Source organism: Mesoplodon mirus, assembly GCF_964341445.2.
Source record: "Mesoplodon mirus genome assembly, chromosome: 7".
In the NCBI taxonomy this organism is placed as follows: domain Eukaryota; kingdom Metazoa; phylum Chordata; class Mammalia; order Artiodactyla; family Ziphiidae; genus Mesoplodon; species Mesoplodon mirus.
In genome coordinates, this window is record NC_138983.1 from 37,934,702 (window position 1) to 37,959,321 (window position 24,620).

Genomic DNA, 24,620 nt, shown 5'->3' on the forward strand with positions numbered 1-24,620 from the left:
GAAGCTTCTAGGTGGAAATGGTATTTAAGCTGAGACTGGGGAAATGCATTAGGAGTTCACTGGATTTGAAAGTGGGGCTGTGGTGGTTCACAAGGGCCAGAAGGAGACTGAGCCTTGTTAGCCAGAATAGTTTTGTTATGTTTTGTTGTTTTAAAGAAATAAAGACATTTCATAGGGACACTGGAGGGTTTTGTTTAGGGAAATGACAGGCAAAAAAGAACACCTGTGATTATGTGGAAAGGGGTAGAAGGAGAGGAGGAATGACAGCAGCAAGATGGGCAAGAGGACGGCCGCTGCACGAGGGGCTGGACGGAAGGATGAAGAGTTTAAGAGCTCCTTATGAGAACAGACCCGATGGGGCTCAGTGACTGACAGGATGTGGGGAAGGAGAAAGAGTCAAAATGGCCCTCAGACTTCTGGCTGATGTAACAGGGTGGCTGGTGGTGTCATTAACTGAGCTAGAGGTCACAGTGGGGACAGGCAGGAAACAGAAGTTCAGCTCTGAACAAGCTGTGCCGGAGTCGCGTGCCAGACCTTCAAGTGTTCAAGTTCAGGGTTCAGCTGGGTGTGTGGATCTGGAGCTCAAGAGAGAAGGCTGGGGGCTTCCCTGGTGGCGCAGTGGTTGAGAGTCCGCCTGCTGATGCAGGGGACACGGGTTCGTGCCCCGGTCCGGGAAGATCCCACATGCCGCGGAGCGGCTGGGCCCGTGAGCCATGGCCGCCGAGCCTGCGCATCCGGAGCCTGTGCTCTGCAACAGGAGAGGCCACAACAGTGAGAGGCCTGCATACCGCAAAAAAAAAAAAAAAAAAAAAGAAAAAAGAAAAAAAGAGAGAAGGCTGGGTTGGAGACAAAGACCTGGCTGTGAACAGCCCATGGAAAGAAACTGAAACCAGGGACATGAAATGGTCCAGGGAGGGGGTGCAGAGGAGGTGGCCTAGGACAGAACTCCAACTTCTCAGAGGTGGACAAAGGGAGACTCTAACCGGAGAGTCAAGAGAGCATCTGCAGGAGGGCGTGGTCCACCGGACTGGATGTCAGAGAGAAGCCAAGTAGCATAAGCCCCAGCGAGTGAGAATTAACTTTGCAACAGGGAGGTCGTAGGTGACCCTGGGCAAGACCAGTTTGGTGGAGACGGACATGCTAAAATGTCAGTGGGAAGAGAGCCTGTGAGAAGGGATGGGTTGAGGATGCAGAGGAGAAAGATGGGGAGGAGGTGTTCCTGCAGCCAGGGAAGGGGATCCAGAGCACAGTGGGTCACACAGGAGAGCAGCTTCATTCAGGAGAAGGGGCCTCATCCATTCACCAAAAGGACAGAGAAGGCTGGTGCTGCGTGGGGACATTGGGGATGTGTGATGGCAGGGAGCTGAGGGTGTTCTCATGTCCGAGCTTCCGTCTGCTCTGAAGGGGGTGGGGGAGGGTCTTGGAGGGCAGGAGGTGGCGGTAGGGAGTGGGATGTCCTAACGTAGCTCCAGGTAATGAGGCACACAGAGTGAGGCATCCACCAGAACGGTGACAAGTGGAAAGGGGGTGAAAGTCCTTGGAGACAGAGAATGGTGCATCAAATGTGTATCTGGGAGGACACAGAAGGCACCCTAGGGTAACGAACTCTCACCAAAGTCCTGAATGAATGAGGGGGTGGGGATGATGTAGCTCGGTGTCGAGAATGAAGAACTAATCTAAGGAGGCGGGTTTTTACATGACGGAAGCACAGACAGAGTAAGGAGTAAAGATGTGGGAAGACGACGCACATCTTCACGTCCACCCTGAATTAAGGACCTCCTGGGTCAGCAGTGGGATCCCCCACTGGACAGCTCTTCTGCTGGAAAGACCCTCTTGGTGCCCAGCTAAAGTTCACCAACTGGTAACTTTCACTAACAGGTGAGAGTCTAGATTTCTGAAGCCACACAAATCAAACCTGCACCTTTTCACATGTGAAAAACACCTGAAATCTGACAGAGGCCATGTGCTCAACCCATCTGGCCATGGGACTCTGGACAAGGCATTGCCTGCCGTTGTCCTCCGCATCCCCTCTGTGAAAAGAGGAGCCTGGAGGAGATGGTCCCAGCCAGCTGAAGAGTCATGAGTCCACTGAGTGTGGAGAGGCCAAAAGAAAAACAACAGGAAAAGCTTTCTAAACTTGAAAAAGAATCCAACAACCCAACATTTGGGCATGTATTCAAAAGAACCGAAAGCAGGGACTCGAACAGATATCTATACACCCGTGTTCACAGCAGCATTATTCACAAAAGCCAAGAGGTGGAAGCAACTCAAGTATCCACTGATGGATGAATGGATAAACAAAACGTGGCGTATACATACAATGAAATATTATGCAGCCTTTAAAAGGAAGAGGATTCCGATGCATGCTATAACATGGGTGAAACTTGAAAACATTAGGCTAAGTGTAATAAGCCAGACACAAAAGAACAAATATTATTTGATTCCACTTATATGAGGTACCTAGAGTAGGCAGACTCAAAGAGACAGACAGCAAAGTGGTGGTTGCCAGGGTTGGGGAAGGGGAGACAGGGAGTTAGTGTTTAATGAGTACAGAGTGTCAATTTGGGAAGACGAAAAAGTTCAGATGGATGGTGATGATGGCTGCACAACAACGTGAATGTACTTAATGCCACTGAACTGCACGCCTAAAAACGGCTAAAACGGTGAATCTTACAATGTGTATACTTTCTTACATACACATACCACTTGAAAAGGCATCAATGTGAAAATAAGGCAGCTGTGATTACAGAATCTGGCCTGGCTAAGAAAGTCACACTTACCCAGGTAAGATCCTCCTACCTTATCTGGATCTCCTGTGGGTCTGTTTCTAGTTCTGGGTTTTCCCTCGTACTCTGGTTATTTTTGATTGAGTGCTGAACATCACATGCGAAAAACCGGAGCGAGAATCTGAGGCTCTGGATGAAGTTACTTCCTCCAGGGAGGACTGGCTTGTTTTTGCTTCTGGCTGGCAGGTGAACTAGAGACACTGGCAATCCCAAATCTTCTTCATTCAATCGATACTGAAATGCTCTGAACCAAGACTCTAGACCCTATGAGGGCTGGCTGAACTCTGGATCACCCCTCACTCCTCAGCGATGGCCTTTCAAGCCTACAGTGTTGACCAGGGTCTTTCCAACTTGGGCTATTCAAGTTTTGTCTCCAGCCCTGGGAATCTGGCAAGAACTCTGCTTAGATCCTCAGCCAAACTTCCACCAAAACAAGCTAGATGACCATCACCAGAAAGAGAGCTCCTTCATCTTTCACTAACATCGAAAACTTAAGCTTGACTACCCACGCTGCTCTACAAGACTTCCCCTCCTATCCTGCAGGGCCAGTGGGAGCCCAGAGACCTGATTCTCATCTTACAGCCAGCAACTTAGTCCTGTGACTCCTGGGCATGACCTCTCAAGGTGTCCTTATCCTCACGTGTAAAATGCATTTGGATCACAATCTTTGAATTTCTTCCTGCTCTAAAGGTTTTGCAGTCTCTAACGTCCCTGCCAACTCTTACACTGGACAACCCCAGAATATACATTCTTCTTCTGTGGACCCATCAATCGCCAGCCCAGCCACTGATTACAACTTTCCATTCTCAGAAGACCATTAAAATAGACAGATTTAAACTACAACAGTATGCATTTAGATTTGCAAACAAAGATGTTCAGTTTCTAGAACTGTGCCCATTCACATGGAAGATCCTTATTACTTGCTGCCAGGGCTACTACGTCATGCAAAGTTGATAAGGACCCAACTGACGCTAAGGCCGAAAGTCAAAGAGAAAAGCCCAACCCCAAAGAAGAAAGGAGTCAGTGTAGGGCATCACTGTGCCAAATGGCACGCAATACATAAACATGAGGGAAACAAGCCTGAGTCACAGCAAAGGACTTAAACTGTTCTTTTTAAAAAGGAAGTATGCTGACTGTGTGTTCAGCAACAGGTCAAGGCAGGAGAGAGTCAAACAAACATCAGCCTTTGGCTTTTTAGAAGCTAACATACCAGGACTTCCTGGGTGCTGCAGTGGTTAAGAATCGCCTGCCCATGCAGGGGACACGGGTTTGAGCCCTGGTCTGGGAAGATCCCACATGCCACGGAGCAACTAAGCCCATATGCCACAACTACTGAGCCCATGTGCCACATCTACTGAAGCCCACATGCCTAGAGCCCATGCTCTGCAACAAGAGAAGCCACTGCAATGAGAAGCCTGCGCGCTGCAACAAAGAATAGCCCCTGCTCGCCACAACTAGAGAAAGCCTGCACGCAGTAACGAAGACCCAACGCAGCCAAAAATAAATAAATAAATAATAAAGAAAAAAGCTAACATACCATGCTTTCCTTGGTGGATGCTGAAGATGCACAAACATTCTATTCATTTTCATGATGAACAAAAGAACCAGTGGCTGAAAGTAATGACAGGCTGAAACAAAGTCCTACTTTCACAAGTATGGAGAAGACCCAGCGGAGCTGCTTCATTACGCAGAGAAGTTCCTCCTGCACAAACCTGCCAACTCTGGCCCAAGTTCCACACTGCCCAGCCTTTGTGAGCCCCGCCTCCACGCTCCCCCGACCACGGAGCTCCTGACCTGCTCCTCTTCTCTGCAGGACATTGGTGTCTCCCAGGTAGCATCTCCCCTTCCTTGCAGCATGTGGACCCATCAGAAAGCAAAGGCATGTATTCCAAAAGCTGTGCTGCAATCAATACCCCCAGACGGAGTCATCCCTGGGCTTCTCGATGCTGCAGTAACACATGCGCTGGAAGCTATTGACCTCTACGTTGGTCCTTACTTTTTCCAAGAGACCCTGTGTGTGGTGGAATAGAAGCTGGCCGAAGCTCTGAGTCCCAACTCTGCTGTTCTCTAACAAAGCTCATTGAAGCATAAAAAATGTACTGAGAGCCTCGTATGGTTCAGACACCGCTGGGCATCAAGGGTAGAAAGGCCACCGAAACACATGAGGTGCCGGCCACTATGGAGCTAAAATCAAGGAGCGCCTCAGTTTCCCATCTGCTCAAGGAAGGTGCTGGACCAAGTAATCTCTGAGGTTCCTTCTGATTTTAATGTGCTACAGTTTTACGATCTGAGTTACAGCCCTGGTTGGCCACAGGCGTCCATGTGGCTTTGGACTGGTGCAGCCTCTCTGGGCCTCAGTTCCCACATCTATAAAGCAAACAGGTGAGATTTGCAATGTCCCCAGTTACCTTATGCAGACACAGTGGAAGGTTTCCAGAGTCACCCTGCAAGGAGTCCTTCTGCTGGACGGCTGCCCAACAATAAGAGTCCACGAAGGAGGCCTGACGCCACGAGAAAGAACTGGGGGAGAAGCAGCTTATCTGGGTACCTAAGAAGCAAGAACAGATTGTTCCAAGTAAATGAAAGTGCAGGTGTCTGGACCCTTCCTGCCCCACCCATAATCCCTCCCTCCCTGCCTCAGACTTTCAGGTGTTCGCTAAGTCACCAAACACCACTACAGGAGCGAGGCCAGCACCAAAACCAAACCCCCAAGTCTGCAGTAAAGCTGAATATTTGCGAGCTTTCTGGCCAACACTGGTCATGGCAGCAGCTTGGGCTCAGGTGGGGAAAAACTCTTGAAAGAAGTGAAACCATCATAAAGGAAAAGTGAGCAGGAAAGGAACCAGAGCCAAACATGTGCAAAGGAAACACGCTGAGTTGGTTTAATTTGGGGTGAGGATTGAGAGAAAGGAGAGGGTTATAGGGTGGGGAGTAGAAAGCGAGGAGGAGAGTCAATACAGAAAATTGAACCAGAAAAGGAGTCCTTTTTAGGGCAAAGAAACAAAGAACATTCAGCCTGAGGAAGAGAAGGCTGATGGAACATTTGGTAATACACCACTGGACGGCAAATCGACCGTTTTCCACCTCCTCTAAGAAAAAAGAAGGCACAGGCCCAAACGGCAGCCCAAGTGGTTTCCATTCAGAAGGCAGATGCTCCAAACTGCAAACCTACAGGCAGGGAGATGGGCGCGGGATGGGAAACCAGGAGAGCTGGGTCCCACTCGAGGCTCTGCCATTCACTCGCTCTTCTGGGAAGGAGTTCTGGACCTCGGTTTTCACCTCTGCAAACTGAGAACCACATCGCTCCACAAATGTTACCGTTACTACCTGGAAGATTCTTCATGCCCCTGAGTGCCTCCTGACTCACACGGGCCACCGTGGAAAACAGGCCAGTAGGACTTTCGGGGTGCAGGGCTGAAGCTGTGTCTCCCCGCCTTGCCAGCAGGCAGAGGGTCTGGTGCTGCGCCTGTCCTGGCAGCCCTGAGCCCAGCCCCACTCCCCTGCCCCATCAAGCAGGTACAGGAACATGTGTCCCTTCCAGGCACAGGGACCAGCTGCTGGGGGACAGCTGACACACTCTCTTCCAGAGCCTGCACAGCGGGAGAGTGCCAAGTGCCTGGGCTCTGATGTTAGCTGTATCTAACCCTAACTCTGACCCTCACAGCCAGGTGACCTCAGGTCACTTACTTACAAAGCCAGGGATCTCCAAATGGGGATGACGTTAATGTCTAGATTCTGAGTAGTGTACCTGGTTCCCGGCAGTTGCACATGGCACATCCTTCTGTACCAGGTGGCTAGCAGATTCTGTTACAGCTTTAAAGATGGGGGAGGGGGGGGTGCCCACCATTCTCCCTCCCCACCCTGCAGAGAGGACAGGACAGTAGGAAGACACTGAGCTGGACTTCCCTGGTCCCTTTATGAGGGACATAATAAACCTCAAAGGGCCGTCCTCCTCTGGTGAGGGGTTGGCCTTTATACTTGTGACAGGAGAGGGTAGTGATGGGTATGTTGTCTGGAGAGTAGATTCTTGTGGTGAAGGGGGTACAACAGGCCAGGCTCTGAGTACCCCCTCTTCTTCAGCAGGTGCCTTTATGCCCACAGACGTCAAGAAGGGACCTCTCAGATAGAGCCCTTGGAGATGACTGTGAAAAGTCGCACACTTTCTGAAAGCATCCTCTAATAGGGTAACTTCTTCCTAACCAGGAATGGTTTAAATATGAGTTGGGGGTGGGAAAGACATTTAAGGTCCCTTCCAACTCTTATCCCATTAAACTTGAGTTCTTACATTTTATAAAAAATAGAGCAATCAGGATAGCACAGGCCCCCGGGGCTAGCCTCATCCTGCTCTTGCATCAGTATTCCTCTGTCAAATGCTTCTAATGAGGTCCAGACACCAAGGCTTACTAGGCATAAAACAGCAGATACTGTAAGAAGGACAGACAGGCCTCAGGTTATAGATGGATGGTTTCTGGCAAGATGCTTGCTTAGTAGCATCTGCCCAAACACATTCTCCTGAAAATGGACAATGCTGTTAGGATTTCATGGAAACCCATCTGGCCTGTAGTCCTCGTGCATGTAGCCGGCATCTAGTAACCTTCGTTCCATAGGAAAAGTGCTTCAAGTTGTCCTGGGATGTCAGGGGCCTCCCCCAGGGCAGTGATGGAAACTGTTGGAGAATAAATAACTCTACTTTTTCACACCACAGCTTTTGCAAACGAAGAAGAAAGGAAATTTAACAGAGTCTACAGACAGAGGTTGAGCACACGTTGAGCTCCTAAGTAAATATTCTTCATCTGGAATGGAAGATCAGAAGAAAAGACAACCAGTATTCACAGGACACCAAGCCACCTTTAAATCATTACATTACCTCATTTAAACCTCACAACCAAATCGAGGGTGGGGAATAGACAGATAGATAGGTCTTATCTTCATTTTACCCTGGAGGAAACCGAAGCTCACAGTAATTCAGCAATCCCTCACCCAAGGAAGTCAGTGGTAGCATCAGAATTTGAATCTGCATCTAACTCCCAGTCTCTTAAAATGCTCCTCTCTGGACCAGTCACTCCAACAAGGCCGAGCTGGAGGAGGTCCCGGGAGCCAGGGCTCTGGTGGGGCAGGGTGGTTTGAACACTCGGTTACTCCAACTAACCAGCATGGGCGGAGCTTCCTAGCAAGGGTCAAGGTCAAATCTGAGAAAAGGAGCAGATCAAGCTCTGGGTATTGGATATTCCCAGGCCAGAAACGGGAAGCAAAGGAAGTCAAGAGTCAGGCAGGGGCAGGAGCCGAATTGGGAGTAGAGGGCAGGAGTAAAGGGAGGGACCTGCAGGAGGTCCACGCAGGAGGGTGCAGGGACCTGCCCGAGCTGGGCTGTGCAGCCCTACAGCTTCACCCAGGGCCTGACAGCCTCACCTGGCCTAAAAGCACCCATGTCAGGAGGCTCAGCTGCAGCCATGCGGCTAGGATGCTGGGGACCTGGACCCTCGTGATTCATCTCCAAATGTTAACTCCACATCCTTTATCTCATTTACTCTTCAAAATGACACTGGGGGCTTCCCTGGTGGCGCAAGTGGTTGGGAGTCCGCCTGCCGATGCGGGGGACACGGGTTTGTGCCCCGGTCCGGGAAGATCCCACATGCCGCGGAGCGGCTGGGCTCATGAGCCATGGCCGCTGAGCCTGCGCGTCTGGAGCCTGTGCTCCGCAACAGGAGAGGCCACAACAGTGAGAGGCCCGCGTACCGCAAAAAAAAAAAAAAAAAAAAAAATGATATTGGGGGGTGATGATTTTGTAACGGATAAAAATGTCAAAATCACTATGTTGTGCACCAGGAACTAGCACAGTGTTGTAGGTCAACTGTACTTCACAAACAAACAAACTCATAGAAAAAGAGATCAGATTTGTGGTTACCAGAGGTGGAAGATGGGGGCCGGGGGAACTGGATGAAGGCTGTCAAATGTACAAACTTCCAGTGATAAGGTAAATAAGTGTTAGGGACGTAACATGCAACATGACACATATAATGAACACTGCTGTATGTTCTATATGAAAGTGGTTAAGAGAGCAAATCCTAAGAGTTCTCATCACAAAGAAAAATTGTTTTTCCTTTTATTTTGTATCTGTATGAGACAATGGGTGTTCACTAAACTCACTGTGGTAATCATTTCAGGATGCATGTAAGTCAAATCATTACCCTGTACACTTTAAAGTTATACAGTGCTGACTGTTAGTGATACCTCAATAAAACTGGAAGAAAAAACCCAAAATATTGGGAGGCAAACAGGTGTTTTATATATTTTCCTAGTAGTCTTCCAGTAAGGAGAGATTCCGGTCTCCTTCCTCCACCTTTTTTTTTTTTTTTTTTTGCGGTACGCGGGCCTCTCACTGTTGTGGCCTCTCCCGTTGCGGAGCACAGGCTCCGGATGTGCAGGCTCAGCGGCCATGGCCCACGGGCCCAGCCACTCGGTGGCATGTGGGATCTTCCCGGACCGGGGTACGAACCCATGTCTCCTGCATCAGCAGGTGGACTCTCAACCACTGCGCCACCAGGGAAGCTCCCCTCCACCTTTTTAAACTGTTGCCAGATCATTCACCCTCAAGCTCAGTTCTGATCTTGACACTCCCTTGGCTCAACATTTTTTCATTGGTTCCCCGCCACCCAGAAGACAAATCCAAACTGATGCTCCAATCCAACCCAATTATTGCTGTGGCTTGCACAGGCCCCATCTGCTCCTAAATCTGTGCCTTTCCTCACATCAATTCCTCTGCCTGGGGGGCCCTCTCTCCAATACTTGTTAAAGTCAGTGCCCCTCCATGTCCACCTCCATGGCCCATCCTTCAAAGCCCAGCTCAGATATCACCCTCTGCATGAAACTGTCCCCACTCAACTCCCAGAGCCCTTTAAAGCCATCAGAGACAGATAATCACCTTCAACCATGTTGTACAGACATGCACGTCTTATCTCCTCTAGTAATATCTCAACTCTTGACTAGCAGAGTGGACATACACACACACACACACACACTCTCTCTCTCTCTCTCTCTCTCTGTCTCTGTCTCTCTTTCCCTCCCTCCGTCCCTCCTTCCCTCCCTCTCAACTTCATAGAGCACACTGTATCAAAAAAATAACACCTGTCTGGGTGCTTTAAACATTCCCAAGTACTATGATAAATAGTATCTCAACTAACAGTCAAGTCTCCCTGTCAGATTCCACTATCCCAGCTGAGGAAACAGTCCCTAATCCACAGTGATCCTCCAGCCTGGGTCCCATGCCCTTTCCACTCCGCTCTGCCACGTGTTGGCTGAATGAGGGCACTCTGATTTCTAGGGAGTAGCTTTAAGTGAGATCTGCATCGCCTTTCACAACTGTACAGAAACCGAGAAGTAAGTTTTGGCTTTACACCAAGAACAATACCACCACTTCTGTCCAGCTGAGAGTGCAGACAGAGCTGTGGGCTTTCCATATGTGACTGGCCGGACAGAACGAAAGATCATGGGCAGGAAACGTGTGCTCCGGGGGCTCCGTGGCAGCAGCCGCAACATCTGCTAACAAGTGACCCACGTCACAGACATCCCTCCACCCACCCTCCGGGCCCCGGTCTGGAGCCTAGGGCGCGGGTCACCCCTTCTCCTAAGTGTCAGCCCAGCTAAAACCTGTTCCTGTACCACAGACGCAGCTGGTGGAGAACCAGAGGGTAACACAGCCTGAGGGGAGACAGGACGGGAGCCAGGGAGGTGGGCCAGCCCAGCAGCTTCTCCGTGGCACCAACACTAGCTAGTGCAAGGCTAGTGCAAGGCTCTCTGTTCCTGGTCCACCCCATCCGGAGGGGCTTTGGCCTCCTTTTGCTGTCCCTCTTTTTTTTTTTTTTCCTTTGCGGTACGCGGGCCCCTCACTGCTGTGGCCTCTCCCGTTGCGGAGCACAAGCTCCGGACGTGCAGGCTCAGCAGCCATGGCTCACGGGCCCAGCCACTCCGCGGCATGTGGGATCTTCCCGGACCGGGGCATGAACCCGTGTCCCCTGCATCGGCAGGCGGACTCTCAACCACTGCGCCACCAGGGAAGCCCTGTCCCTCTTTTTTTGATAAGCTTTCTTTTCATTCTTCTCATTATTATCACCCAGTTGGTTAGGAGGGCCCACGTCTGAAGGGCTGTGAGTTCTGAGCAAGCCCCCAGCATCTTCTGACAAACATATGCATCCTCCCTCCCCGGGTGCTGTGTGGGAATAAGTTATCTGCGTTGCTTCTGCATTTAAATGCTACACGCAACTGTGCGGGTAGCGCAGGAATCAGGCTTCCTGAGAAGTTAATGCAACTCACCAAAATCGCAAGTTCAACAAAACACCAGTAGAAAGATCTAGTTAACTGCCTGGGAGGACATTAGAGGGATTTTCAAACGGAAGAGATTCTAACCTGGTAACCAGCACAGTGACGAGAAGGGGCAGCAGAAGCCAGAAAAGGGAACCACCCCTTGCTGTGTACTCTGACCCCATTTTAAAAATGAGGAAAGTGAGGATCTCGTGACTAGTGGGTTATAGAGATGGGGTATCAACCCAGGTTTCCATCTTTACCTTCCAAACACGAGGACGAGGAGGCAGGAAGCACAGGTTATTGAAGAAAGTTGGGTCAGGGAAGGTCAAAAGAGAAGGAGGGAGACAGGAAAGTTTCTTTGAACAAAACAGTAAGTCCTTAAGCCCTTAACAGGGCTTGCTGTTTCTGGGAGGCAGAAAGGGAACACAGCAGTCATTACTATCGATAGAATATTTTAAAAGTTTGCAAAATGTTTTTATTTTGCAAAACAAAAACTCAGTTCTATTTCACTTTAATGTAAATGATACACTTACACACACCATTCACACATATATATACACATACCCAGGGGATCCAGGTAGGTCATAATACAACCTATGAAGCACTGAATCTGAAAGTTCTTGCTATATTTTAAGGTTGCCAAAAAAACTGAAAACAACTGTATTATAAACTCTCAAGTTCAATGGGAATAATCACATAGAAAGGGACCCTGATTGTGTGGTAGAGAAAGAGATGGGTAGTGGTCAGCGCTTAAAAATAAACATGAAATAGTAACAAGAACTCACAAGGATGAAACAGGCCTGAATCTGTTTCAAGCACCTTCGACACCAACATAAGACCAAATGAAGTCTGTCCCAAAGGATCCGTTCTTGCCATATACTCAGAGAGCCCAACCCTGATAAAATAGAGTAAAATTCCAAGAATCTCAGGATTACTTCTCTCTCTAAAAAAGAAACAAATTCCTCTCCTTTCACCTCTCCAGGCGACTTCAAACCAACCTCTAGCTTCAAACACAAGCAAATAAATAAAGTCCCAAATGGTCCATTCTTGCCTTCACTTTTGCTTTGTGGGAACTGACCCCATGGCCCAGGTGTTTTAAACCAGTGTGAAAATATCTAAGTACTCTCTGTAGCCCAAACTGAAAAAACTGAATTGGAATGATAGTTTTCTTTTCCTTTAAACCAAGTTGATTCACCAGTTCTCTTTTTTCCGACAGCTAAGCCTGGCTTTTAAAGACAACCCAACCAGAGCTAATATCTGCTCCTTGATAAGATGGGCATAATGTAGTGTTATCTTCTAAATGAGTCCCAAGAGGTCCTCAGATACTTCACTGCTCATCCCAAGCAATAAACTGTTTGGCATTTCTGCATTAATAGTTTTCTGCTTCTAGGTCTACCAAATTAGACAAAGGCCCATCAGCGCACAATGCTCTCACGTATGGAGGGGCCGGACCGCATGGTCCAGGATTTGTGACTACAGGGCAGAAAGCCAAAGGAACATACAGTCAAGGTGGCGAGCCTCCGATGGAAACTGCAGGGCTCCTTTAATTCAGTCAAGAATGGTGGCGTAAACAATATAATATTACACGGCCTGCTAAGTGCAAGAGCGGAAGTGCAAAGGGAGCTAGACAGAGACCGCAGCTTGAAGGAACCACGAGGCCAGCACTATACCCAGAAGAACAGACTAGAACAACTAAGCAGCAGCTTGAAGTGTCGCTTTCCTGAGGTGGAGAATCCAGTCCCTTAGTACATCCGGAACGTCTAGACCACACAAAAGAAGAACTTGTATTCATCCACTGTAAAACCTGACAACTGTCCAGTGAATAAAGTTTCAATGACCTGGGTACCAGGGAAAAAAGATATGAGAACTTAATGTTCTAGTAAAGATGCAAAAAAAAGTACTCAATGTATTTAAATATTATTTTTTTTTTGAATTTTGATCATCTGAGATTAACTAGTTCAAACATACAGAAAATAATATAACAGATACCTAGGGGTTTAAAACAATATTGACATTTTGCTTTGTTTACCTCATCTCTTTTTTAAAATTAAACATTTTATTTTGAATTATTTTCAGACCTATAGAAAAGTTACAAGAATATTATAACGATATTCAGCTATAAAAAAAAAGGAAATCCTGCAATTTGTGTCAACACGGATGGACCTTGAGGGCATTATGTTTAGTGAAATAAATTAGACAGAGAAAGACAAATAGTTCTGATCTTATTTATGTGTTTTATCTAATAGAACTGAACTCACTGAGACAGAAAACAGATTGGTAGTTGACAGAGGCCGGGCATGGTGGGGTGAGGGAAATGGGTAAAGGTAGTCAGAAGGTAAAAACTTCCCGTTATAAGATATATAAATTCTGGGATGTAACGTCAGCACAGTGCCTATAGTTAACCATACCGTATGGTATATTTGAAAGCTAAGCAAGTAGATCTTTAAAGTTCTCATCATAAGAAAAAGAAATTATAACTATTTGAGGTGATGATATTAATGAAATTTACTGTGGTGATCATTTCACAATAGATACATAGATCAATTCATTATGTTGCACACCTTAAACTTATGCAATGTTATGTGTCAATTACAGCTCAATAAAACTGGAAAAAATAAAATTTGTAAACGTATAAAATACAGTATCACCATAAAAAATAATATTACAATGAAATACCACATTGTCAACATTCTGCCACACATCCTCCTTTTATATACATGTATGTATAATATATACCTTTTTTCTGAACCACTTGCAGAGATTATGACCCTTTCCTCTCAAAGTGTGTATCTTCTAAAATAAGATATTCTCTTACATAACCCAGTTCAATTACCAAATTAAAAGCAACAACAAAAAAACGAAAACACTACTGCTATCTATATTCAGATTTCCCGAACTATCCTTTACGGCAATTTTTTTTTTCCTCTACTCAGGATCCAATCCCGCACCACACACAGTGCATTCAGATGTCATGTCTCTCTAGTCGCTTTATCCTGGGAGGGTTCCACAGCCCTTCCCTCTCATTCAAGACCCTAACGTGTGAAGAGCATTGGCCCTCTGTTTTGTGCGACACCCCTTCATTTGTGTTTGTTCATTGTTTCTCCATGTTCTGATCTAGGTTCTGCATTATTGGCAGGGATCCCAATAAGGGAAGGGTTGTTGGTCATCCACAGGACACCCCTGGAGGCGCCTGACAACAGTTTCCCCCATGACAGGTAAGGTCACCTATAATGGTCACTTGGTTAAGGTGACTTCTGCCAGGGCTCTGCTGTAAAAGTGCCTTTTTCCCTTGAGAAATAAGTGGTCTATGGGGAGACGACCCTCCTAGACTGTAAGTATTCTGCTCCCCTACAAGCTTTCATCCAGTGGTGAATCAAATACTTCAACTGTGGTTGCAAAATGAAGATTTTCCAACTTTATTCTTCCCTCTACATTTATTAGCTGGCATTATACTATAATGCCATAATATATATATATTATGTATATATATATAATATATATTATATATATATAATAATATATATACTATAATCACCTTCCCCACATTTTTTTCTTTTTTAGCATAAACATGGACTCATGTAGTCTTTTGTTTTTCGATATTTTATAATCTGTTACTTTTATTTATTTTGATGCTTAAATTGTTTCAAACTAGCTCCTGTACCTAATATGCTCCCCTTGGTTTTGAGCACTTCCATACTTCCTGGTACAAAATGTTCTGGGCTTATCTTGTACTTTCCCTGCCCCAGCTCTAAAATTGGCCATTTCTCCAACAAGTTTTCGGTTCCTTTAGTCGGTAATAAAAAATTTTTTTTTTAAATAAATTTATTTATTTAATTTTTGGCTGCACTGGGTCCTCGTTGTTGCACGCGGGCTTTCTCTAGTTGTGGCGAGTGGGGGGCTACTCTTTGTTTCAGTGTGCAGGCTTCTCATTGCGGTGGCTTCTCTTGTTGTGGAGCACGGGCTCTAGGCTCGCCGGCTTCAGTAGTTGCAGCATGCAGGCTCAGTAGTTGTGGCTCATAGGCTCTAGAGCACAGGCTCAGTAGTTGTGGTGCATGGGCTTAGTTGCTCTGCAGCATGTGGGATCTTCCCGGACCAGGGCTCGAACCCGTGTCCCGTGTCCCCTGCATTGGCAGGCGGATTCTTAACCACTGCGCCACCAGGGAAGTCCCGGTAATAAAATTTTAAAACAAAGATTTGGATGCTAGCTGTGCTCACTGCTACTGAGATGTCATTGCTCCCAGGCCCTTTCAACAGACACAGATAGGAAATCGATTTGTGTGTGTCTGTGTGTGTGTGTGAGTTTATGATGAGACTTCTAATTCCAATCCAACACCACTGGGATCTTCCTTGTCTTCCCTCATTCCATGTTTGTATCTTTCTTTCATTTAGACCCTTAGCTCCCAAATACATCAACATAGTTACTCATTGGCTCAATCCTAAAAATTCACACAAAATAATTTCAGAACTTTTAGGGACTTCCTTGGTGGCACAGTCATTAGGAATCCGCCTGCCAATGCAGGGGACACAGGTTCGATCTCTGGTCCGGGAAGATCCCACATGCTGCAGAGCAACTAAGCCCGTGCACCACAACTACTGAGCCCACGGGCCACAACTACTGAAGCCCACACGCTCTGGGCCCCGTGTGCTGCAACTACTGAAGCCCGCACACCTAGAGCCTGTGCTCCACAACAAGATAAGCTACCGCAACGAGAAGCCTGTGCACCACAACGAAGAGTAGCACCCCCCGCTGTAACTAGAGAAAGTCCGCACGCAGCAACGAAGACCCAATGCAGCCAAAAATATAAATAAATAATAATAATAATTTCAGAATTTTTAAAGCAAAGACATCTTCTGGTATTTATTTTAAAAGGTTCACTCTGGATGCTATGTCAAAAACTGGCCATTCAGGGTCAAGAACCGAAGTAGAGACCAGTCAGGAATCTACTGCAATAGTCCAAGTGACATAAGAAAGAATGAAATAATGTCATCTGCAGCGACATGGATGGACCTAGAGATTGTCATACTGAGTGAAGTAAGTCAGACAGAGAAAGACAAATATGATACCGCTTATATGTGGAATCTAAAAAAATTTATAAAACAGAAGTAGAGTCGCAGATGTAGAAAACAAATTTATGGTTAACAAGGGGGAAGGGGGGAGGGATAAATTGGGAGATTGGGATTGACACACACACTACTATATATCAAATAGATAACTAATAAGAACCTACTGTATAGCACAGGGAACTCTACCTAATACTCTGTAATGACCTATATGGGAATGGAATCTAAAAAAGAGTGTATATGTGTATATGCATAGCTGATTCACTTTGCTGTATAGCAGAAACTAACACAACATTGTAAAACAACTATACTCTAATAAGAATTAATTTAAAAATAATAAAAATAAAAATAACGATAACACAAATTAAAAAAATAGTCCAGATGAGAGAGAGTATGAAGAAATAGTCACAGCACACGTCTGCCCGAAGTCTCTTCCATCACCTCTAGGTCCTAGCCTGGTCCAGGGCAAAGGTTTTGCTTCTATGAAATGAAGATTAACACAAAAGGTAGATGAAAGGTAAAAAGGGAAATTAATACAAACATCTCTGCTATAATACAATTTGTATATTTAAAAAAAAAGTAGTATTCTGCAAAATCACTAAAATAACAGAGCTATGGAGTATATAGGATTCAGGCAGATCACTCCAAGTCTCTGCAGGTTTTGTACCTAGAGCACTAATCAAACAGCAACAATCCTGATTAAAAACACAGTAGTGTGATGAAGGGTGTGTAAGAAAGGCTGCTGAGTTATGCACCCAAGTAAAAAAGTGAAACACACAAAGACCAGACAGAACCGCCTGATAGCTCCTCCAAAACAGGGCATTTGACCATGTGCAGCCAAGAGGAAGAGCATGGGGCTAATGGGCGTCATGTGCGCCATATTCCTCTGAAGCTTGCTTCATCCAGATCTTCTTCCTTGGTGGCACAAATCATTCACATGCTGGAAAAAAAGTATATGAACCAATGTGACTCACACATGATACTGGTGTTCCCTATATGCTAATCACATATAAGCTACTTTCCATCACAGAATCACCAAGAACAGATGTCATTTACTAAATACTACGATTAGATAGGAATTAGATGCTCTCACTCAATCGAATAAAAGAACCTGTGAACTAGTTATCATTTAGTGTCATTTGTCAGATGAGGAAACAGAGGCTCAGAGAGCTTAAGCAACTTCCAGAGGCAGACAGCTAATACTTGGTGTAGGTTCCATAGAATCCCAAGTGTGTGGCCCTCCTCTTTCCCCAATATGATGACATCCTGAGAACAAGTGACCAGGGGAAAGAGAAGGTGGAGGCAGGGCGGAGTGGAGAAGGACAGGCGCTGTGGACAGCAAGGCCAGCCAGTAACACAAGCAGAGAAGGAAAGGGCCAGAGGCCTAATTTGTGTGAAACAACATGGAAGTCCAGTTAGGTGTGGGGAAGGGATTTTAGCCTATAGGGAAAAAATTAGGTACATCTATAAGAAGAGGTTCTAGAATCTTTATTTCCTGAATATTGCTTTAAGATCCCATTATATCCAATAGTTATTAAGTTTTCTCTTTTACTTGCTAGTAAGTTGCTTAACCTCTCTGAACCTAATTATTCTTGTTTGCAAAAGCTCATAGAATTCCTATAAGGATTAATGAAATATCTGCCACAGTGCAAGCAGATAGTAAGAACTCAGTAAATGGTAGCTGTTTTTATTTCTATGCATCGGGTGCACCATGGTAAGCACTGGAGATACAAAGATATACGGTTCCTTTGTCACATCCTGTATTATTTTCTTCAGTGCATTTATAATTATTTGAATTTCACCGTTCTTACTGGTTTACCTGTTTGTCTTATCTTCTATAAATCTTGAACATAAGCATTGTGAAAGCAGGCTTTGGATAATCGGGATTTGAGATTTAACGGGGCCCCAGCTTGAAACGAGACCCAACTTTGTTAAGTCCTTTTGTATCACATCTCCCTCAAAGTTGCCTTTTAAGAGCTAGATTTTGTAGTTCCTGCAACAAAGAAATCCTATTGTGTTGTAGAAGGCCTTGAGTGTCTAAATTTGGTATTTAATGCCACAGAGCCTTTGTGCCAGCAGCATACCAAAAAGAGCCAAGGACCTTGCTCTCCCCAAGGGCTGTTCCTTCTGTTTCTCTTATGGTACAACAGAGCACAGCTGTTCTCCCGAAAGTATGCAGACCTCGATGGTGTTGGGCTCCACCCAAAAAGCATTTATTGGGCATGGTACCACGGGGGATCCAAAGACAAAGAAAGCGTGGTCCCTGTCCTCCAAGAGCTTGCAGTCCAGGAGGAGACTAAGAATATGAACCACTAATGATAACAAACAAAAAAATTGCATAAGGTAATGGCTGAGCCATGGCAGACGTTCATACTTGAAGGGAGGAGAGGAGAAAACCCAGGCTGGGAAAGAGCATGAGAAAGGCTCGGAGTCTTTATAAAGTTCACCGTATATTACAAAGGGGAGCACACCACTGTGCCTGGAACAGAGTCCAGCTGGGAATCAGATAAAGGACATCCTGGGATGACATGCTGGGAAGTCTAGACTTGATGCTATGATAATAGCAAGGAGGTCTGGCGGGATGGGTGGAGGGACTGTGTTTTAATATCCTTAGGGCTGTAATTCATGCACCCATGGTCCTGACGCCCTGCTGAGGCTGCAGTGCTGAACCGGGGATGGGGCTGCCCATGATTCTAACAGAGGAGGCACCCTCCCCAGCAAGAAAGCAAGGAGTGGGGAAGATGGCCCCGAGAGTGGGGAGGATGATCCCGTGGCAGCAGGGCCGAGACCCAGAACAAACTAGTAGCTTCTGTGCTGGGTACAAGCTCGTTCTGCTTTCAGGGCACTGTTCCTCATGCACAGGACAGGGAGAGGGCAGAGGACACAGCAGTGCCCGAGAATTCAGGCTTCAGAATCAAAGCTGCAGTCCAGCTCTGCTCTGCGTGCCCTTGAGCACGTTATCTGGCCTCTATTGGCCTCAGTTCCTCATCTGTCAGAGTCATACAGTACCGGGGCGTGTTTAGCAGCTAACCTTTACTGAAAGGTTACTATGTCCCAGACATGGTTCTAGGGCTCACGTGTGTTAATGCATTTAATTCTCACCACCCTGTGAGATAAGTTTTACTATGACCCCATTTATTGATGAGGAAACTGGGGCACAGAGAAATTATGTAACTTGCCCAATGTCTCACAGTGTATGTGTGATGCACCAGGATTGGAACCCAGGCAGTCTGTCTCCAAACTCAAATCTTAACCAATATTCCAGTCTCCCCAGAATTAAAATATACACCTGTTTTGAAGAATTTCTGCTGGGAAATATATCATGCTAAAAGGACCTAGCACACAGGCAGTGTCAATATATGGTGGCTTCATGTGATAAAGGACTGTTATTAAAAATATACAAAGAGGGCTTCCCTGGTGGCGCAGTAGTTGAGAGTCTGCCTGCCGATGCAGGGGACACGGGTTCGTGCCCCGGTCCGGGAGGATCCCACATGCCGGGAGCGGCTGGGCCCGGGAGCCATGGCCGCTGAGCCTGCGCATCCGGAGCCTGTGCTACGCAACAGGAGAGGCCACAACAGTGAGAGGCCCGCGTAACACACACACACACACACACACACACACACACACACACACAAAATGTGTATAAGTTATATTAATGCAGAGAAAGGGGATTTTACGGCTGTCCAAAGTGTCTACGATGTTCACCTCTAACACATAGTGAAGGAGGTTTATGAATCCTTTACCATGAGAAGGTATTTAGGTACTATCTGTACAATAAAATACCAAAAAAAAATTAACAAAGAAAAACATGTATGTATCAGTAGCCTCTCTGGATAGCAGGCATCTTTCTGGAAAGGGACCAGGAGGCTCCCTTGGTGCTTTGGCTTTAAATGTGAGCTGAGGATGTGCTGTTTTGGGACCTTTGCCCTGAGACCCTAAGTATTAGCCCATTCTTATAGACACCCCTGAAAAGAAGAATCAGCTTTGCCACCTGGTACATGCTTAAGGGAAGCCTGAACACATTTCCAAAGATGTGCCTACAGCAGCCATGACAGAGCAGATGACTTAAGCCACCTGGCTGCTGACTCAGTTGGAGGAAACAAGAGGGGAACCGGGAACTAACAGCATTGGAAGCAGCTGCAGCTCTCTCTGTCCCCTGGCTCACTGGGGCTGGCCCAGCGCCTGCCCTGTAATGACAGCAGCAGAGCAGAGCTAACCCCAAGGGACCAAGTCCCTCTGTCCAGAACTACAGCTGCCTGCTGGGAGGGCAGCAGGGAGAGAAGGCTCCCTGGGCGGACCAGACACCCTTCCCCAGGGGCCCAGTGGCTGCCCCTGCTGCTCATCTGGTCCAGCCACCCTGACACCGGGCATGAAGCATCCTGGTGGGAGACAGGAGCTCTGCTCTCCCAGAGTCTCCTAAGACACCAGGCTAGGGCACCAGAGAGTCAAAGCAGTCCCTGAGGGAGGACATCTCGGTCCCAGGTCCTGAGTAGCCCTAAGCCAAGGGTACTGCAGACCCATCAAAAGACCCCAAGAACAAGAATTCCATTCAGAGTCTGGTCTGTTGAAATGTAGCATGCTTAGGGAATTAGTTTCTTCACCGATTTAGATAAATACTCCTAGAATTTCAGAGTTTGAAGGCCATGTAGCCTAATTATGCTTGTATTCTACACAGAGTTGTCACTCAGCTATTTCCTAAACTAACTCACTAACTCTCTCTCGATATAGATACAGATATAGATATACCTCCAGGTGAAAGGGGCTGCACCTCTAGAGGCATCTGGGGACAGGTGTGGTAGAAATGAAGGTCCTTCTGTGGCACAGAACTCTGACCTCCTGCACCTACCATATGGCGGCATTCGTGTGTTCTATGGAGCCATATAGAATGACACTCATCCACCTTCCACTGAGCCTTTCAACATTTCAAACACAGATTCCTCCTTGCCATAAAAATACTGCGAAAGGAAATGACTGCAAAAGGAAATTTGAGGTACTTGCAATACAACCTATGCTTATAAGTCAAGTGGGGCAACTGAACGGGGTTCATCATGAACGGCAACCAGTCCCTCCTGGCATCAGATGGCTGCTCCTCCACGACAGGGTCCATGTTTCCCTGACTCCTGGGTCCTCAGTGCCCAGCACTGGGTCCAGCCCACAGCTGGTACTCAAGAAACATTTGCTGAAGGGAAAGATTATCTCCAGGACCCATGCTACTTGGTGGTTTTCCTTCCAACCGGAAGCTTCAACTCCCGGCCATCTGGAAGGCGGAGGGAAAGCCTTGACTATCTATGCCTGCCCAATGACAAGGAAAACTGAAGACTACCTTCCAAAATGAATTTGGCAACTTCCTGCCAAGTTGAACAACTTAGGGGTGTGGATCACAAAATCAAGCTCACTGTAACCTTTTTCTAACCAACTCTTCCCTCAACTTCACCATTTCCATCCATATCATTCTCCAATCACCCAGGCCTGCAGCCTTTCTGATATCTCTGATGAGTCTCGGCCCTTTGTGGCCGATGAAAAGCTAGGGGCCCAAGAGTGGATTATTACTCCTTGATCTTGGAAATTTCCCATCCTTTCCCTTCTAGTCTTGGCGCCCACCCTCGCACAAGACCTCAACTGATGCCTCATCTTTATGGCATCCTCCCTAGCTCCAACTCCCCTCCTTCACAGACCGTACATGTACCCTTAGGCTATTACTTATTAAGGGCTGTTTTCAACAGTCCAGCCTCTGATCAAATAATGAGCTCTCTCATTAGTCCAGCCTCTGCTCAAACTTTGCACTTTTTAAACCATCAAGTCTGTACTCCTCTGTTCTCACTAACCCAGGCCCATATTCACTCTCATATTCCAGGAACCCTGACTAATCCTCCTGCCTCAGTTAGGACACTCCTCGTTGTTTCTCTCCTTCCAGGAACACGTACCATTCTCTGACATCCCAAAATCTTGGCAAAGGTCTCACCACTGCTTATCCAAATCCCACCCACGGGCAGGGGCTCAGGGCCAGCCCAATCTTTCACATAAGCTTTCCCCATTGTCCAGCCCCACCGGCCTCCTTCCCCACAGAGCTGTGTCTAGCCTCATACACGGCCTTCCCCTTGACTCATAAACACTCTCTCCTGCGCTCAAAGTCAGAAGAGATGATGAGGAAGACCAGCTGCTTACTAGCCACGTGATTCTGACCAAACCACCAGACTCTCAGAATCTCACAGAACTGTTATTAGGATAAAGGAGAGTTTACAAGAAGGGGACTCGTTCAACTCACATTCAAAATAAGGCCGTCCAGGGCTTCCCTGGTGGCGCAGTGGTTGAGAGTCCACCTGCCGATGCAGGGGACACGGGTTCGTGCCCCGGTCCGGGAAGATCCCACATGCCGCGGAGTGGCTGGGCCCGTGAGCCATGGCCGCTGAGCCTGCGCGTCCGGAGCCTGTGCTCCGCAACAGGAGAGGCCACAAAGTGAGAGGCCCGCGTACCGCAAAAAAAAAATAAAAATAAAAAATAAGGCCGTCCAGGTAGAGGATTTGGGTATCCCTTCTAATACTGGCCAAGAGCAGTTATTTCCCATCATTCACAACCCTGCAGAGCTAAAGTCTCAGTACACATCAACTAAATGTAAGATAAGGGAGAAAGCACTTTTCATGGGCTACTTTTCTTCACGTCCTCCATTTAGCCACTCGGGAGCTTCTCTGATACAAATTTTGGGTGACCGCAGAAATGTGTGGGAGGGAAAAGAGAGGCAAATCTGGTGACAACGGCGCCGATCTTAAGAGTGGGACTTTGAACACTAAGCCAGAGTCAGGATCAGTGGGCAGCAGGGAACAGAAATGGGCAGCAGGGAACAGAAATGGGTAGCAGGGATGTGAGAAGCGTCCACAGCAGGGGGGGGGGGAAAGGGAGCACGCGAACAAAGAATGCTTCGGCCCATCAACTCGGGCTACCTTCCTTCCCAACGTTCACGCCCATGACAACGGCGGGCACCGCCAGGGACGCGCGGTAAAATCACTTCTCGCCAGAGACCCGGGCACCTCTGATAAGGCCGGCCCAGCCCGCCCCGGTGCCACTGTCCCCGGGCCTTACCAATCGAGATTTCCTGTGCGAAGGCCAGCGAGATGAGCAGCAGCGGCAACCCCACGGCGATGCACGTGACCATCTTGTCCACGGCCAGCTCCAGCCGCAGCCCCTTAAACTTGGGCTCCGAGGGCTCCTTCAGCAAAAAGTCTGAGAAGACGTACTCGGTGGCCAGGTGAGCAATGGCCATGGCTGCGGCGCACGGGGCTGGGCCAGGAAGGCTCACAAGGGCTGGGCCAGGAAGGCTCACAAGGGCAGGTCCGGGTACCGCCGGCGTGGGGAGGGCGGCGCGGCGCCTTCACCCGGTCACTGACCGGGCCCGCGGCTTTCGCTTTCCCTTTGCCGGCTCCCCATTTGCTTCCACATCCCACTGGTCTTTGTGTCTCGAAGCGCCGCAGCTGTCGTCTCTGGGGGCCTGGCCTGGCGGGTCCCGGGAATGCTTCGGGGCGCACGGGATCGCGCCTGCTCCTCTGCCGCGGGCCTGGGGCAGAGCCGCACCCGCAGGTCCCCGGGATGCGCGCGCCCGAGGGCGCGAGACCCAACCGCGGAACAAAGCGCTAGCCTCACCCCGGCTCCGCCGCTGCGCCCTGGCGACTTGGAGTCTCCGGAAGCTGAGGCGACGCGGGGTGGGTGGGCGCGGCAGCATCCCGCGACCCTGGGATCCACCCCCAGCAAAGGGAACTTCCCGGCGAGCGGTACCTCGTCAAATGCTCGCGCCTCTCCCAACCTCATTCTCTCCACTTCCTGGCACCCGGGAGTTTTGAAATCATTTCTGAAAGCGACCTGTTACCCTGTGGACAGGATGGCTCCCTTTTACGCCTCACCCCCAACATATCTACGTGGCGGAATCAGGTTAAAAGGAGGTGCGAATGCTTCAAAGAGCAACGGGGCCCTAAAAGGCTATCGAGCGGGTTAGACCGAGCCGGTGCGGAAGAGGGAACGCTGGACTCTTCCAGAAGCACTGCGGGACAGGGAGGCGCGGGGTCAGTGGTGGTGAGCCCTGCGTCTGACTAGGTCTCAGGTGTCTGTGCTTAGTCTCCTGCTTTCCCCGTGGGAGCCTCGGTCTGGGAGCCAGCAGTGGGTGTCTGCGGGAAGCGGGTGTTGGGGGAGAGCTACTTCTGAACCACTTTCAGGTAGTGGATGCTGAGAAATAGTCAAGAGACGCTCTAATCAGCAACATTTGGGGGCAGACAGGACCTTTGAACGTGAGGGCTCCTTGGGGTTGGGCTGCCTTTTCTGCTCTTTGTACATGGGCAGGTCCCTGCACACAAGCCTCTTCTTTGTGCCCTCAGCTGCCATATGTACATCTCCACCCTGCCCTGCCCTCTGAGCCCTCATCCAATGGCCTGCACCACTCTCCACTTAGATGACTCACAAGACCAGGACCACACTGTGGCCAGAACC

The 24,620-nt window shown here is 48.0% G+C and overlaps 1 protein-coding gene across 1 annotated transcript in view; it reads right to left on the reverse strand.

Annotated features, from left to right (window-relative positions):
• The window catches only part of PANX1 (pannexin 1), a 38,958-nt gene extending 15,006 nt beyond the window's left edge, over positions 1-23,952 (reverse strand). The window contains exons 1-2 of the mRNA XM_082629212.1: positions 23,226-23,952; positions 5,195-5,334 (exon numbers count right to left, since the gene is read on the reverse strand). Of these exons, the coding sequence (XP_082485338.1) occupies positions 5,195-5,334; positions 23,226-23,406 (321 nt within the window). The 5' untranslated portion in view covers positions 23,407-23,952. The remainder of the gene's footprint in view (positions 1-5,194; positions 5,335-23,225) is intronic.
• Between the last annotated feature and the right edge of the window lie 668 nt (positions 23,953-24,620).